Here is a 16,301-nt window from a genome sequence, read left to right as displayed (position 1 = left end):
CCTCACCAAGGCAGAAGAAACACCAAGACTGTCCACCATTAAACAACATAGCTGCCTCTCAAGAAGGACAAGTTTTAAATCCCAGGGATTTATTTTTAGCCATATCAACTAAGTACCAGGTAAACTCCAAATCTAATCTATTTTTTTTTTTTGAGACAAATGGTGTAACAAAGTAACTATTAACTAAGTACATTAATAAACAATGCTAATTATCCTGACAACTAACAGTTCAGTGCATGGAGTATGTGGACACTGCAACAGTTCTCTCTTGCTGTCAGGAGCAGTAAGAAAGAAGTGAGGGATAACTGGGCCCATTGCACCCTTTATGTCCTTTCCGGGGGTCAGGGAGTATGAGTGTGGAGAGGGTGGTGCAGTTCAAGTGTATGTAGGGCATGAGCATGGTCCCAACGGATACTGCTGTCTAAAAGAATCTGTTATGGGCACATGCTCACCAGAAACGGAATCCATGTGGACAACGACTTGAAGCAGCAGCCAATGTTCAAATGTCTGCGTCTTTTTTTTTAAGGGTCATTTAATGCAGCAATAACCTTTTCTCTCTCAGCAAGAGCTTTTTCTGCATCTATATGAATTCCATCTTCTTCAGAGTCCGATTCTGGAGATAAGGAATCATGGGTACTATCTTCTTTGTCAAGTTCTTCAAGTATTTTGTCCTAAAAACACAAAATAAATTCACGTGTATAATGTTCATTATAATCCACGACTCCATACAAATTATAACTAGATATCGATAAAGGACAAACTAGATATAGGATTTTTAAAAATACATTTGTCAATTATTACAAATACTACTGGCAGTACTTTGTTTTGTCTTTATTTAACTAAGGTTGCGATCTTGCTCAGCCACAGGGGTTCACTTGTGCAGATCTCTATACAACATTGAGGCCTAAGAATGTATGGACTTACAATTTTGTAAGCTGATTTTGAAATATTCAAAGGTAATAAAACAACTCCCTGACAACAACACACTAAAAATAGTAAAACTAAGTTATTCTATTTGGGTTCTTATAAAATGCTCATTGTTATTACAGATATTTAAACACTGATAATGGTGCTATGGTTGGTGCTTACTAACAGCTGTACATACAGTATAAAATTGCATAAATTTGAAAATATACACCATCAAATGTTTGAAATACAGAATTATTTTCTGTGACTAAAACACAGCCATACTCCATGAAGTTCACAAAAAACCTTGAGCTACCTGAATGTCCATTCTACATCAGGCATTTTAGATTCCTGTTCAGGTTTCTCTAAATCAAGAGAGCATTTAAGCACATGCTTTAGTGTTTTCCTGAATTCAGGCCTTAATGAATTGTACAGCTTTTTGCAGCAGGGATTGCAATGTATGTTTGGAGATCACTCAATTTGTAATCTGTAATCCAAACCGTAACATTTGAAATTGACAGTGGTATCGGTTTTTCATTATCATTTTTAAAAATGTGTACGTGGCACAATAAGTCATGATTAAATGAAAAGCTTTCACACGCAGTTTTGATTATGAAATTGTGATTTGTTTCACAGTATTACTGTGTATTCACTGCACTTAGTTTTAGTGAATCTCAGTTTACAATTTTGTACTTGGAAAAATTTATTCATATACAAACAAGATGTCTCTCTGCACTTACCATGTTTCATTTAGTATATGTACAGCCATGCTAAACGCACCACACAGCAATGAAAAAAGTTCACTCTTACAGGGAAATATTTGTCATCCCAAAAACCCACTCCACACCCAATGCTTATTCAAACATTTTAATCGCTGATAACATGCTAAACCTCACATAGAACTACCCTTTTCTGAAATGTCAATAGAAGTGGGATGAGCTTAGTATCTTAATACTCTTTCTACTAAGTATTTTAGTTTTCAGATCAGATTAAAGTTTTAAATACTGGACTCCCATCAGAAGAAAGTTAATCAGTTTTTTTTTAAAAAAACATAGCATATATCTACCTCAAAGCTACAGAAACATTAAAAAATTGTAATCAAAGTTATTTTTTAAAAATAGCCATCCTCAAATCTCCAGCTTCTGTAAGTTGTTACCTCCTTGGATAAACCTAACTGTGTAGCATTATTCAGACATATCCAATGAGAAACCTGACACTAAAATTCATAAGAGGCATCCTATTGGTATCCTGAAGGTTTCCATTCCTTTTAAACACGATGCTGCTTACACTTCAGGAAGCTAGTTAAGAGACACTACACTAGTAAGTCTTCAGCTCCAAAACTTTCACAGGTTAAATGTGTTTGATTCCAAATAATTAACAGAATGTATGCAGCCTTTACACAACAGCTTAATTCAATACACTTCTTGCATCGGTCTGGATGCTTACAATATCAATAGCAGCAGAAGCAGCATGAGCTCATGAACTCAGGGTTTGGCAGGTACTTTAAGAAACTATTTTCCAAATATTTTGCTTTAAAAACCATGTTCATCACAAAGCTTATTCACACATAATAGTAATAAAAAGAGATGCCAAAAATGTTTTAAAAATATGTATACCACCTTCTTTTACCAATACCTCCATTCTATTAATTAAAAACTTACAATAAAAATGTTAAATATTCACCTCACATGCTCTTCTCCTTCTACTCTGAACTACTACTCGCAGAATTATTTTACATTTAAAATAAAACACTATTTTTAAAACCTTTTTTTCTTAATGCCAAAATTTATGATATGAGCCAGAGCAGGGTGTAATTACTGTGGAATAATTCACACCTACTGTATTTAAAATAAATTATAGTATCCTATTTCACATCTTTTCAAGGACCAAAATGTAAGCTGTTTGGGGGCGGGGGTATTATTTTCTGTTTTTCAATACCTAGTGCAATTGGGAACCAACCTAGCAGGCCTCTAGGCACTAATGAAATATAACATTAAGCAATAGTATCAATTAGGCATGACACATGAACTAAGTATACCATATTACTGGAATAACGTACCACATCAAGCTTTCCCCATGCTTCATAGTCATAAGATTTTATCTTGTTTTTTTTGTTTTCCTCAGTTGTTTTCTTAGAAGGTACTTTAGCTTTGCTCTTCTTCTTTTTCCTATATACCTCATTTCGAATTGGTGGTAAATTCTAGGTAGAACAACAGTTATTTCAGTGTAGTTTTAACTTAACAGAGAAATAATTATGAGATTTTTTTTCAGATGAGATAGGACAACATTTACAGTAAAATACTTTTTTTATTTTTTAAAACAAAGGATGATTGAAAACTGCACGTCTTAAGATGAAGGCAGATTTAAGGCAGTACAGCTTTTCTTACTATCAATACATAACTGGCTTTCTCTTCTGAGAGTCTGTAAACTTTAATACTCACAAATATTTTGGAAAATGAAAATCTTTGTACATAAATGTAAATGAAAGTGCGTAAGACCTTATAGTGTCACAATTTTGAGGTAAGATAGGCTCAAGTTTTGTTTTAGATTAGGTTTCCCTAAATCCAAAACATTTTGAAGAAAACTGTTTGTCACCCGGCTTTGTAGGTCCACTCAAATAATGTTCATGTTGATGCTGCTCCACAAGCTGACAAAGTTCTTCCTCATGGATAATATAAATCTAACAGGAAGTTTTAAATGCAATATAAAAAATACAGACATTAAGATGTTTACCATGGTTGAACCTCTTTGTGATTATGTAAAACAAGATTCAGTTAATTTTTGGATTTGAATTTCAGACATAAATAGATATATATTATTTTGGATAAAAAGGAAAGAACAGCAAAAAAAAAATCTGTAATATGCATGTTTGACTGGGAAATGTGCTGATTCTGTAAGTCTCCATGTGTTTTCTTTCCTCTGAAACATAAAACATTTTAAAAGCCAGTGGCACATTTCATACGAATATTAATTATCCATTTGAGTGCAGACAGTGAAACTCTGTCCTCACTGACATCAATGGAGTTATGCCATTTATTTCAATGGATCCAGGATTCCACACAAAGTTACACTGCATAGAAAGAAACCATACACCTCCACATATTGTAGTGATTGTTAAATTCTTTTACAGTTTTATACTGAAGCATCAGTTTGCTTGTAGAGGGCCAAATCCTATTTGCCTTACTTATGCAGGGAGCCCCGTGATATCAACAGGACTTCTCAAAAGAGTACATCAAAGAGGATTTCATCATCATCATGTTTTTATTACACCTCTGGTCTGTTTCTGACAAGTCTTTCAACGGTTCCCCAGCTCTGCCCCAGGTTTTTCAGGTCGGCTTCCATAACTCTTTGCCATGTTGTTTTCAGGAGGATTTGTTTCTGCTTGCCTTCAGGTATCCATCTTATTGCTATTCTGGTAATGGAATCAGTTTCCAGTTTCCAAAGCACATGACTAATCCATCTCCAACGCCTCCTGGAAATGACGGTGCTAAGATCCTCTTGGCTGCACTGTGTCAATAGATCTTGGTTTGAGATTGTTCTGGACGAAAAGATATGTAGGACTTTTCTGAGGCAGGTTGTATGGAATGAAGATAGTTTGGACATGTCATACTTTCTCATTCTCCAGCATTCTGCACATAAAGTAGTGTTAAAAGTACACAGCTCTAATAAATCTTAAGTTTGGTTTTGGTGTTGTATTTTGAGGATTTGCAGACAGTATTTAAGCTCCTGAAGGTGTTCCTGGCTTTACTGATTTTGTTCCGGATATCCTGGCTTGTTCCATTGTCCTGGCTGATGAAACATTCACATTCTTTGGCAGTACCTACATTGGTGAGGACATAATCCTCTATCCATACAGGTAATGGCGAGACAATATTAAAGATCACGATATCTGTCTTATTGCGGTAGATTTTTATTCCAATTTGCTGGCTGAATGCGTTGAGTTGAGTGGTTTTTTCTTGTATATAGTGTTGAGTATAAAGAAAAGGAGTACTTGTGGCACCTTAGATACTAACAAATTTATTAGAGCATAAGCTTTCGTGAGCTACAGCATCCAATGCATCCGATGAAATGAGCTGTAGTTCACGAAAGCTTATGCTCTAATAAATTTGTTAGTCTCTAAGGTGCCACAAGTACTCCTTTTCTTTTTGCGAATACTGACTAACATGGCTGCTACTCTGAAACCTGAGTGTTGAGTATGTGATAGAGAGCGACATCATCTGCAAAATCCAGGTCTTCAAGGGATGAGAAGTGTCCATTTAATGCCTCTTGTAATGTCTTCTGTTGTACGCCGCATTACTTAATCGATGGCAATGTGAAAGAGGATTGCAGACATGACACACCCCTGACGTACTCCTGTTTTGAATTCAAAACTGAGCTCACTGTAATCAACACTGCATGTAAAGTTGAAATAGAAGCTTTTGATTACATTGATTGTACGGAAAGGATTCCGTATGCCCACAGAATGCGCCATAGGCTGGTCCTGTAAATGCTATCAAAAGCCTTCTCAAAGTCTATGACATTTATGTAAAGTTGCCGTTGCCATTCTAAGCACTGTTCTATTATGTTTCGTAGAGTGAAGATCTGGTCTGTGCATCCATGCCCTTTCTGAAAACCAGCTTGCTCTTTTCTGAGAACACTATCAATTGCTTCTGATATTCACTGGACTATAATCTTACACAATACTTTGCTTGGCACAGATAAAAGTGTGATACCATGCCAGTTATTACAATCACTGAGAGTTCCTTTCTTTGGTATCTTCACTATAACCCCATTGGTCCACTCATTTGGCACGTTTTCTCTTTCCCACACTGATGTAAATAGAGGGGCCAGGACACATGCTGCTAATTTAGGATTTACCTTGAACAATTCTGCATTCAAGTTATCTTTCCCATTTTTTAAGGGATTTGATGGCTTGAATGATCTCTTCCTTAGTTGGGTGTCTATGTTGATATCAAGATCTTCTGCCTCCTGGATGTTTGCTTCCTCTTTAGGTGACTCCCTGTTCATCAATGCTTTGAAATGCTCTGTCCAGTGTATTTCTTGTTCTGTCCTTGTTAGTTCCTGATGAGAGTGTTTGTTGGTAACTGATAAGATGCATCATTTTCTAGATGGTTCCTTTTTCACCACAAGCAGCTGCATCCTCTACTTCTGTTGCCAGATTATCAATATAACGCTATTTGTCTGCTTTCACAAATTGACCTCCCAGCGTACCTTGCTATACTGCTCGTGGTATTTGTCCTTTAGCTTCTGGGATTTTGCATCTAAAACTTTTTTCTTCAGGGCTCATCTGGTTTCTATGATATTCCACGTGCTGGGTAAAATCCACTCCTTCCTTCTCTTCTGCCTGTAGCTTAGACAGGCTTCACTGCTCTGTTTATAAATTGCTATAACTTTGTCCCTCTTCTTGCTGATCTCCTCATCTGTATTCCCTTCCTCTTCATCAAGCAAGTGCTTGAAACTTGTTCTTTAACTGCAGAATGGAGGCTTTCAGTGTTTCAGGGACTTTAGCTTGTCAATATCATAATTTCTACGTCCCTTGTTTGGTGGACCCACACTTCTCAGTTTTAGTTTGATGGAGGCTGTCACAAGGTGATGGACGCTGCCAACATATGCACTCCTTCTCACTTTCACATCTGTTAGTGAGCATCCCCTTTTGCCATTAATCATGATATGGTCAATCTGGTTCTTATCTCCGCCATTTGGAGAACACCATGTCAGCTTGTGAATTTCACGATGTTCAAATAGGGTTCTGCCGATGACTAGTTCATTCATATTACAGAAATCAACAAGCCTTTCTCCGTTTTCATTTATGGTGCCACACCCATGTCTTCTCATTGCTCTGTCATTGTTTGTATTGTCCTTACTGACCTTAGCATTCAGGTCTCCCATGATGATAGTTAGGTCGTGACATGGTACTCTCTCTAACTTTAGATTTTAGGAGACACTGATCCTTAGTCTTTATGAAATATCCTTGAGGAACAGGAGTAACGTATCCCTAGACTATTAAAATGAAAATCACTTTGGATCATAACCTATGCAAAAAAACTCCAAAACTAAATGATAAATTATTAAACAAATACCACCATTTTTTTATTAATAGCTGTGTTAATATTGAGATTGGACTCTTGAATTTACCTCTTCTGGGGCACCAGTCTGTTTCATCAATTCAGAATCCATCTGCTTAATATCTTTTTCCCAGCTTTCTAATTCTCTCACAAAATCATGCAGCTCTTCAGCATTTTGCTTCATTTGCAGCTGTAGCTCTAGCGCTTTATTTGGTGAAGTCATTGTTACCTGCTGAATTTGGGGAAAAACAGGTTTTTGATGAGAATCAAAAGCAATTATTGAAGAAAACTAGTTTCTATAAAATGAGAAAAAAATCATGCCTGAACTCGACTGAATTACTTTGCATGGATGATTGAATCTTCCCACCAGTGTAAGCAGAGACATCGTAGGAAAAAGTAAGGAGATGAGAAGAGAACAAGTTATTAAAATGAAGGAAAGTTATAACTTTTCTGACATACTGAAACATTTCAAAAGAAAGAAACAAGTCATGTTTTTCGTTATTATGGATAAGGTGTATCATCTCTTTAAGGAGCAAGTCAAGGAGATATCCAGAAGGTGACAACTATGTGATCTTGTATTAAAGGAAATATGCCTCCAATAATTTTTCAAAACGTCGTAATCACACAATCTTGTGTGAAAAAACAAGGAAATTGGCTTCTTAAAGTTAACATTTAACAAAAAATTTGCAACTATAAAATGTACTCATTCTATAGATCAGAGGTGGGCAAATTATGGCCCGAGGGCCACATTCAGCCCTTCAGATGTTTTAATCCAGCCTTCGAGCTCCTGCCAGGAAGCAGGGTCCGGCTTTGGCGCTCCAGCCAGGGATCAGGGTCGGGGGCTTGCCCTGCTCTGCGCGTGCTATGGCTCTGTGTGGCTCCCAGAAGCAGGTGTGTATCCCCACTCCGGCTCCTATGTGTAGTGGCAGCGAGGGAGCTCCGCACGCTGTCCCTGGCCCAAGCGCTGCCCCGCAACTCCCATTGATTGGGAACTGAGGCCAGTGGGAGATGCAGGGACGGCGCCTGCGGATGGGGCCTTTCTCCACTATTCCAGTCACTATTTTGTATATTAGCATTATGTCCTCTGTTATTTTTATGCTTTTTCAATTAGATATTACTAATCTCTTTACTCTTGCCACACCTTAAAGTTTTCAGAGTCCTAGACTCCTACTTCTCGTATATCTGTTTTGAGACAGGATGACCAGAATTTAACATTAGATATCTTTATTTTAGGTAAGGCTAATATTTTCATGATCACTAATCCACGTTCTTTATACAGTGTAACTTTTTGCTTGTTTTTGACTACTCCTGCACACTGAACAGATGCTCTCCCTGAACTATCCTGAATGATGCCAAGGTCATTTTACTAAATCATTGCAATGAATTTAGAACGTAGGAATTGCAGCACTGGATCAGACCAGATCAGATCAGACAATACCAGTGGTCTTGTACCCTGTCTCCAAAGTGGCTGGCAACAGATGCTTCAGAGGAACTGCAAGAAACCCAGTAATAGACAGATGTGGGATAATCTGTCTTCCATGAAGGTCTCATTTTAATTTGTAAAAATTACAAATTGTTTCAAACCTTTACAAATGAAGTTTTATATCCCTACTTATTTTTTTGGTAACCATTAACTATTATAACTCTGGCTATTCTTACTATCTATATAAATATCTTTGAATCCTGCTAATTTCTTGGCCTCGCTGACATCCTGTTACAATGAGTTCTATAATCTAATTATGTGTTATTTGAAAAAAAAAAAATATTAGGACTGAATTTGGCTCTCTTCTGTTTCTCTTATTCTTGCTATTTTATAGCCTGTTCCTTATGCTTCCGAACATCTTGTTTGTTTTTTTTGCAAATGAGCAGAGGTCTTCGTTGAGCTGAGCACACCAACGTTCAGGTCCCTTTCCAGCACTGATCCTGTTAATTTAGAACCCTGTAAAGTGTACTAGCATATTTAAGAGTTTGAAGGATAGGGACCTAAACAAAAACCTTGGAATTCCATTGCATACTAAAGTTTCTCTATTCATACCTCTCAACCTGTGGAGGACGAGATATTAATTAGAGAAGCCTTTAACCAGGTGAACAAGGTAAGGCTTCTTTCTGAACAAATTATGATATTTTGGCATAGGATTCCTCAATCATGTGATGAAAAGACATGCTGCTAAAATTAACATATACAGTTACATACATAAGGGAAGTGAAGAGGAAAGGATGGTCTATGGTAGACTAATCACTGGATTGGGAGTGTCATAGACTAACGTCAGAAGGGACCATCCTGATCTTCAGTCTGACCTCCTGCACATTGCAGGACACAGAACCTCACCCACCTACTGAAATAGACCCCGTACCCTCTGGCTGAGTTACTGAAATTCTCAAATTGTAGTTTAAAGACTTGCAGTTACAGAAAGTTCACCATTTACACTAGTTTAAACCTGCAAGTGACCTATACCCCATGCTGCAGATGAGCCAGGGGAAAATTCCCTACCTCAAATATGGCAATCAGTTACACTCTGAGCATATGGGCAAGACCCATCCGGCAGATACCTGGAAAGAATTATCTGTAGTAACTCAGAGCCCACCTTATCTAGTGTCCCATTTCCAGCCACTGGGGATTTTTGCTACTAGCAGTCACCCATTGGCCACACACCATTGTAGGCAGTCCCCTCATACCAGCCCCTCCATAAACTTATCAAGCTCAGTCTTGAAGCCAGTTAGGTTTTTTTTACCCCCACTGCTACCCTTGGAAGGCTGTTCCAGAACTTCACTCCTCTGACGGTTAGAAACCTTTGCCTAATTTCAAGCCTAAACTTGTCAATGGCAAGTTTATATCCATTTGTTCTTGTGTCCACATTGGCCCTTAATTAAAATAACTCCTCTTCCTCCCTGTTATCTAGTCAGGACACCTAGATTCAATTCACAGCTCTGCCACAGACTTCCTGTGCAATCTTGGGCAAGTCACTTACACCCCGATCCACAAAGGCACTTGAGTGCCTAAACCTAAATTCAGGCACTTAAAATTCACTTTAGGCACCTAAAACCCAGTTTTAAACTCAACCACGATTCACAAAACTCCCACCAAACCCCACAGGCACCTAAATTTACTTGGTGTGTAAGTTTACAGGCTACCTCTGCATATAAATTCCTGTCTCTGGGCACTTACACTGCTGCCTCACTCCAGGCATCTGGATGCCTAATGCCAGTGTGATGCACAAACTGGGAGAAGACAGGTATTCATTTGCCTATCTTGTGTGCAGAGCCCAATCCGGTAGGTGGACTGCGGGTACCTATCAGATCAGGTCCCATCCAAAATCTGCTCAAAGGAGTTGTCGTCTTCCAATATTTAGTGCAGTGGTCACCTGGGATGTGGACGATTCAGGTTCAACTCCGCCTTCTGCCTAATTGGCAGGAAGGATTTGAAATCTCAGAAAGGGGCTCTAATCACTGAGCAATGGGATATTTTGATGTGAGGTGTGATGCTGTTTGCAAGCCACAAACCAAAGGATATAAAAGGCAGCTGCATCGTCTCCATTTTATCTTCAATCCTAAATTCTATACAAACTGAAGTTCTGAACAAAGGACTGAATGACCCAGCCAATCTTTGGATGTGTTCCAGACAGGAACGTAAATATCATTTTAAGAAGTACCCCTTTAAACAATTCAAATTGTATCATTTAACCAGTTAACCAATTTGGACCTCACAATGCTTACAATGGCATGTCTCCCCTCCCACTTGTCCTGGACAGATGGGGAAGGACAGCTGAGCTCATACCGGGGGGTGACACAACAGGCCTAGCCAAGAGAGCTTAGGGCAGTAGAGAGGGCCCAGCACCTGGTTGCATCCTCAGTACCCAGGAAAAGGGAGAGGAGCCCCAGGTACCTAGGTTGTGCTGATGTGGCCTCCATAGATGCTCCATGCTACCCCAGCAGCAGCTTCCTTTCCCTTCAATTATCAGCTGAAACTGCAGCATCAACCAGCGCGCCATCCCCTCCTCAGCCAAACCCCTTCCAGTGACACGGGGGGAAGTCAGGGACTACTTTACCCCTCAACAGGGCCTCCAGCCCCTGCCCCCCCACTCTAAATGTACTCCCCATGCCTGGCTGGCCACTCCCTGCGAAGCCCCCGGACTGGCAGTTTGCTCATCCTGCTTCCCTGCCCTGCCAGGCATTTCTTGGCCTAGCGAGTAGTATCCTTCCGCCAGGATCGTCACCCCTGGGTCTGTGCAAGTATTTCCCCTCAGGTCCATGGGGCTGGAGGGACTTTTTTTTAATATCGTTAATATCGACTCGGCCCCTTTAAGAAGGAGCTGGGCTCCCAGTGATCTCTTGTGATACCCTCTCCTTCCTGGTGCCATAATTCACTTCTTGCCAGTGTCCAAAATGGTATCTCTACTGCAGAAGAACCTGTTGGTGATCTGCATGCAGGCCCCGCCCCCAGCAAGGACTTCTACCCGCTGATCAGAAGGAGGTGGGTGAACGGTAAGACTAATACTTATTGGTTTACCATTTAACAGTTTAATATTTTACGTCCCTAGTTCCACAGGGTCTTTCAAGCCAGCAAACTTACCAATATTGCTAAGAACCTGATATATGGACTATGAAGTCTTATGTATGTATCTGACTACTTGGACCATTTAGCAACTCTCTTCTTGTTCTTTTCCTTTTCTTTTCTAATAAACCTTTAGTTTTAGATACCAAAAGATTGCTTGGCAACATGGTATTGTGGGTAAGATCCAAACTAAAATTGGCCTGGTAATGGCCTTTTGGGGTTCAGAAGAACATTTTGTATAGTGAGCAGTTGTTTAAAATAATTCCTCACCTTATTGGAATGCAATAAAGAGAGCTGTGGGATTTCTTTTTTCAGCTTCTTGATAACCAGTGTGGGGAATCAGAACAGTTTGGTTGGGGAGTCTAATGTCAGTGTTAACCACCAGTTTTGAGAGCATCTGCTCTCCTTTTGGCAGCCTGCCCCAACTTTAGCATTTTCAGTGAGGACTACCATAGGCACCCCGGGTCACATAAAGCACCCTCAATCTCCCCCGTGGTAGGTGCTCAGCTTTGGATAAATACTTAAATAATCATTTGGAGCAGGGAGGATGGAACTGACATCTCCTGGGGTGCCCTAACCACCAGTTTACAGTCAGTCCATTTTCTCTGTGGCCCAATGGCTATTTAAGCATTGATTCGAAGTGGAGCAGCTTCAACAGAGAAGACTAAGAGCACTCCTCTGATAACTCCAAGCCCTGGTCTACACTAGGCGTTGAGGTCGAATTTAGCAGCATTAAATCGATGTAACCCTGCACCCATCCACATGTCAAAGCCCCCTTTTTTTTTTTTTTTGACTTAAAGGGCTCTTAAAAATAGATTTCCTTACTCCAGCCCCGACAAGGGGATTAGCGCTGAAATCGGTTTTGCTGGGTCGAATTTGGGGTACTGTGGACGCAATTAGATGGTATTGGCCTCCGAGAGCTTCCCAGAGTGCTCCATTGTAACCGCTCTGGACAGCACTCTCAACTCAGATGCACTGACTAGTTAGACAGGAAAAGGCCCGCGAACTTTTGAATTTCCATTTCCTGTTTGGCCAGTGTGGCAAGCTGCAGGTGACCATGCAGAGCTCATCAGCAGAGGTGACCATGACGGAGTCGCAGAATCGCAAAAGAGCTCCAGCATGGACCAAACGGGAGGTACGGGATCTGATCGCTGTATGGGGAGAGGAATCCGTGCTATCAGAACTACGTTCCAGTTTTTGAAATGCCAAAACATTTGTGAAAATCTTCCAGGGCATGAAGGACAGAGGCCATAACAGGGACCTGAAGCAGTGCCGCGTGAAACTTAAGGAGCTGAGGCAAGCCTACCAGAAAACCAGAGAGGCCAACGGCTGCTCTGGGTCAGAGCCCCTAACATGCCGCTTCTATGATGAGTTGCATGCCATTTTAGGGGGTTCAGCCACCACTACCCCAGCAGTGTTTTTTGACTCCTTCAATGGAGATGGAGGCAACATGGAAGCAGGTTTTGGGGACGAGGAAGATGATGATGAGGAGGTTGTAGATAGTTCACAGCAAACAAGCGGAGAAACCGGTTTTCCTGACAGCGAGGAACTGTTTCTCACCCTGGACCTGGAGCCAGTACCCCCGAACCCACCCAAGGCTGCCTCCCAGACCTACCAGGCAGAGAAGGGACCTCTGGTGAGTGTACCTTTTAAAATACTATACAAGGTTTAAAAGCTAGATTGTTTAATGATTTATTTGCTCTGGCATTCTTGGCTCTCCTGGATATAATCCCAAAGCCTTTGAAAAAGGTTTCTGGGGAGGGCAGCCTTATTCCATCCACCATGGTAGGACATTTTACCACTCCAGGCCAGTAGCACGTACTCGGGAATCATTGCAGAACAAAGCATTGCAGTGTATGCTTGCTGGCGTTCAAACAACATCCGTTCTTTATCTCTCTGTATTATCCTCAGGAGAGTGATATCATTCATGGTCACCTGGTTGAAATAGGGTGCTTTTCTTAAGGGGACATTCAGAGGTGCCCGTTGCTGCTGGGCTGTTTGCCTATGAACAGAACAGAAAGGTTCCCCGCTGTTAGCCACGTGGTGGGGGGAGGCAAAATGCGACCTTGGAACGAAAGCACATGTGCTATGTATGTAATGTTAACAGCAAGGTTTACTGTGAAAGAGTGTACCCATTGTTCTATAAAATGTGTCTTTTCAAATACCACTGTCCCTTTTTTTTTTCCCTCCACCAGCTGCCTGTGTTTCATGGATCATAGGATCTTCTCCTTCCCAGAGGCTAGCGAAGATTAGAAGGCGAAAAAAACGCACTCGCGATGAAATGTTCTCTGACATCATGCTGTCCTCCCACACTGACAGAGCACAGATGAATGCATGGAGGCAGACAATGTCAGAGTGCAGGAAAGCACAAAATGACCGGGAGGAGAGGTGGTGGGCTGAAGAGAGTAAGTGGCGGGCTGAAGACAGGGCTGAAGCTGAAAGGTGGTGGCAGCATGATGAGAGGAGGAAGGATTCAATGCTGAGGCTGCTGGAGGATCAAACTAATATGCTCCAGCACCTGGTTCAGCTGCAGGAAAGGCAGCAGGAGCACAGACCGCCACTACAGCCCCTGTGTAACCAACCGCCCTCCTCCCCAAGTAACATAGCCTCCTCACCCAGACGCCCAAGAATGCGGTGGGGGGGCCTCCCGCCACCCAGCCACTCCACCCCAGAGGATTGCCCAAGTAACAGAAGGCTGGCATTCAATAAGTTTTAAACTCTTAAAGTGCTGTGTGGCCTTGTCCTTCCCTCCTCCACCACCCCTCCTGGGCTACCTGGGTAATTATCCCCCTTTTTGTGAGATGAATTAATAAAGAATGCATGAATGTGAAGCAACAATGACTTTATTGTCTCTGCAAGCGGTGATCGAAGGGAGGTGGGGAGGATGGTTAGCTTACAGGGAAACAGAGTGAACCAAGGGGCGGGGGGGTTTCATCAAGGAGAAACAAACAGAACTTTCACACCGTAGCCTGGCCAGTCATGAAACTGGTTTTTAAAGCTTCTCTGATGCGCACCACACCCTCCTGTGCTCTTCTAACTGCCCTGGTGTCTGGCTGTGTGTAACCAGCAGCCAGGCGATTTGCCTCAACCTCCCACCCCGCCATAAACGTCTCCCCCTTACTCTCACTGATATTGTGGAGTGCACAGCAAGCAGTAATAACCGAGGGAATATTGGTTTCACTGAGGTCTAACGAGTCAGTAAACTGCGCCAGCGCGCTTTTAAAGTCCAAATGCACATTCTACCACCATTCTGCACTTGCTCAGCCTGCAGTTGAACAGCTCCTGACTACTCTCCAGGCTGCCTATGTATGGCTTCATGAGCCATGGTATTAAGGAGTAGGCTGGGTCCCCAAGGATAACTATAGGCATTTCAACATCCCCAACAGTTATTTTCTGATCTGGGAAGAAAGTCCCTTCCTGCGGCTTTTGAAACAGACCAGAGTTCCTGAAGATGCGAATGTCACGTACCTTTCCCGGCCATCCCACCTTGATGTTGGTGAAACGTCCCTTGTGATCCACCAGTGCTTGCAGCACTACTGAAAAGCACCCCTTGCGATTTATGGACTTGCCGGTTTGGTGCTCCAGTGCCAAGATAAGGATATGGGTTCCGTCTATGGCCCCACCACAGTTAGGGAATCCCACTGCAGGAAAGCCATCCACTATGACCTGCACTTTTCCCAGGGTCACTACCCTTGATATCAGCAGATCTTTGATTGCGTTGGCTACTTGCATCACAGCAACCCCCACAGTAGATTTGTCCACTCCAAATTGATTCCCGACTGACCGGTAGCTGTCTGGCGTTGCAAGCTTCCACAGGGCTATTGCCACTCGCTTCTCAACTGTGAGGGCTGCTCTCATCTTGGTATTCTTGCGCCTCAGGGCAGGGGAAAACAAGTCACAAATTTCCATGGAAGTGCCCTTACGCATGCGAAAGTTTCGCAGCCACTGGGAATCGTTCCAGACCTGCAACACTATGCAGTCTCACCAGTCTGTGCTTGTTTCCCGATCCCAGAATCGGCGTTCCACCACATGAGCCCGCCCCATTAGCACCATGATGCCCACATTGGCAGGGCCCGTGCTTTGAGAGAAGTCTCTGTCCATGTCCTCATCACCCTCGTCACCACGCTGATGTCGCCTACTCGCCCAGTTTCGCTTTGCCAGGTTCTGGTGCTGCACATACTGCTGGATAATGCATGTGGTGTTTAATGTGCTCCTAATTGCCAAAGTGATCTGAGCGGGCTCCATGCTTGCTGTGGTATGGCGTCTGCACAGAAAAAAGGCGCGGAACGATTGTCTGCTGTTGCCCTGACGGAGGGAGGGGCGACTGACGACATGGCTTACAGGGTTGGCTTACAGGGAATTAAAATCAACAAAGGGGGTGGCTTTGCGAGAAACTGAATGGCCGCCTCAAGTATAGAACTCAAAACTGGGTTTAGCAGACCATTGATTTCACAGAGGGAGGGAAGGAGGGAGGAGAAAATAAATACAAAACAAATCTGGTCTATTTCTTGTTTTGAGCCACTTCATCTATCTTTCTACATCATGCTCGCAGCAGACTGTGCAGTATGACCGCTAGCCATCGTCACCTCCTGGGTGCTCGGCAGAAGACTGTGCAGTAGGACTACTGGCCATCATCTTCTGCTAGCTGCAGATTAAAAGACAGTGCACTGCTGGTAGGACTCAATCGCCATGAGACGAAACAAGGGAAATGACCTGGCTGAGTCACTCCCATGTTTGCCCAGGCACCCAGTTAAAAGAGCACCCAGGACTACGTCGAT

General features: G+C 42.1%; 1 protein-coding gene across 5 annotated transcripts in view; it reads right to left on the bottom strand.

Moving 5' to 3' along the window:
* The window catches only part of RPAP3 (RNA polymerase II associated protein 3), a 48,532-nt gene that overhangs the window by 30,218 nt on the left and 2,013 nt on the right, over window positions 1–16,301 (bottom strand). For 3 of the 5 annotated variants that reach the window (XM_043494197.1, XM_043494187.1, XM_038388458.2), the window contains exons 2-4: window positions 7,042–7,200; window positions 2,966–3,106; window positions 549–671 (exon numbers count right to left, since the gene is read on the bottom strand). In XM_043494197.1, the coding sequence (XP_043350132.1) occupies window positions 549–671; window positions 2,966–3,106; window positions 7,042–7,194 (417 nt within the window). In that variant the 5' untranslated portion in view covers window positions 7,195–7,200. Of the gene's footprint in view, window positions 1–452; window positions 672–2,965; window positions 3,107–7,041; window positions 7,204–16,301 lie in introns of those variants that run through there. The other 2 variants (XM_038388443.2, XM_038388468.2) reach the window with 2 other exon arrangements.

The sequence above is a fragment of the Dermochelys coriacea genome, chromosome 1 (assembly GCF_009764565.3).
Source record: "Dermochelys coriacea isolate rDerCor1 chromosome 1, rDerCor1.pri.v4, whole genome shotgun sequence".
NCBI classification, from domain to species: domain Eukaryota; kingdom Metazoa; phylum Chordata; order Testudines; family Dermochelyidae; genus Dermochelys; species Dermochelys coriacea.
This window is presented reverse-complemented; position numbering and strand designations above follow the sequence as displayed.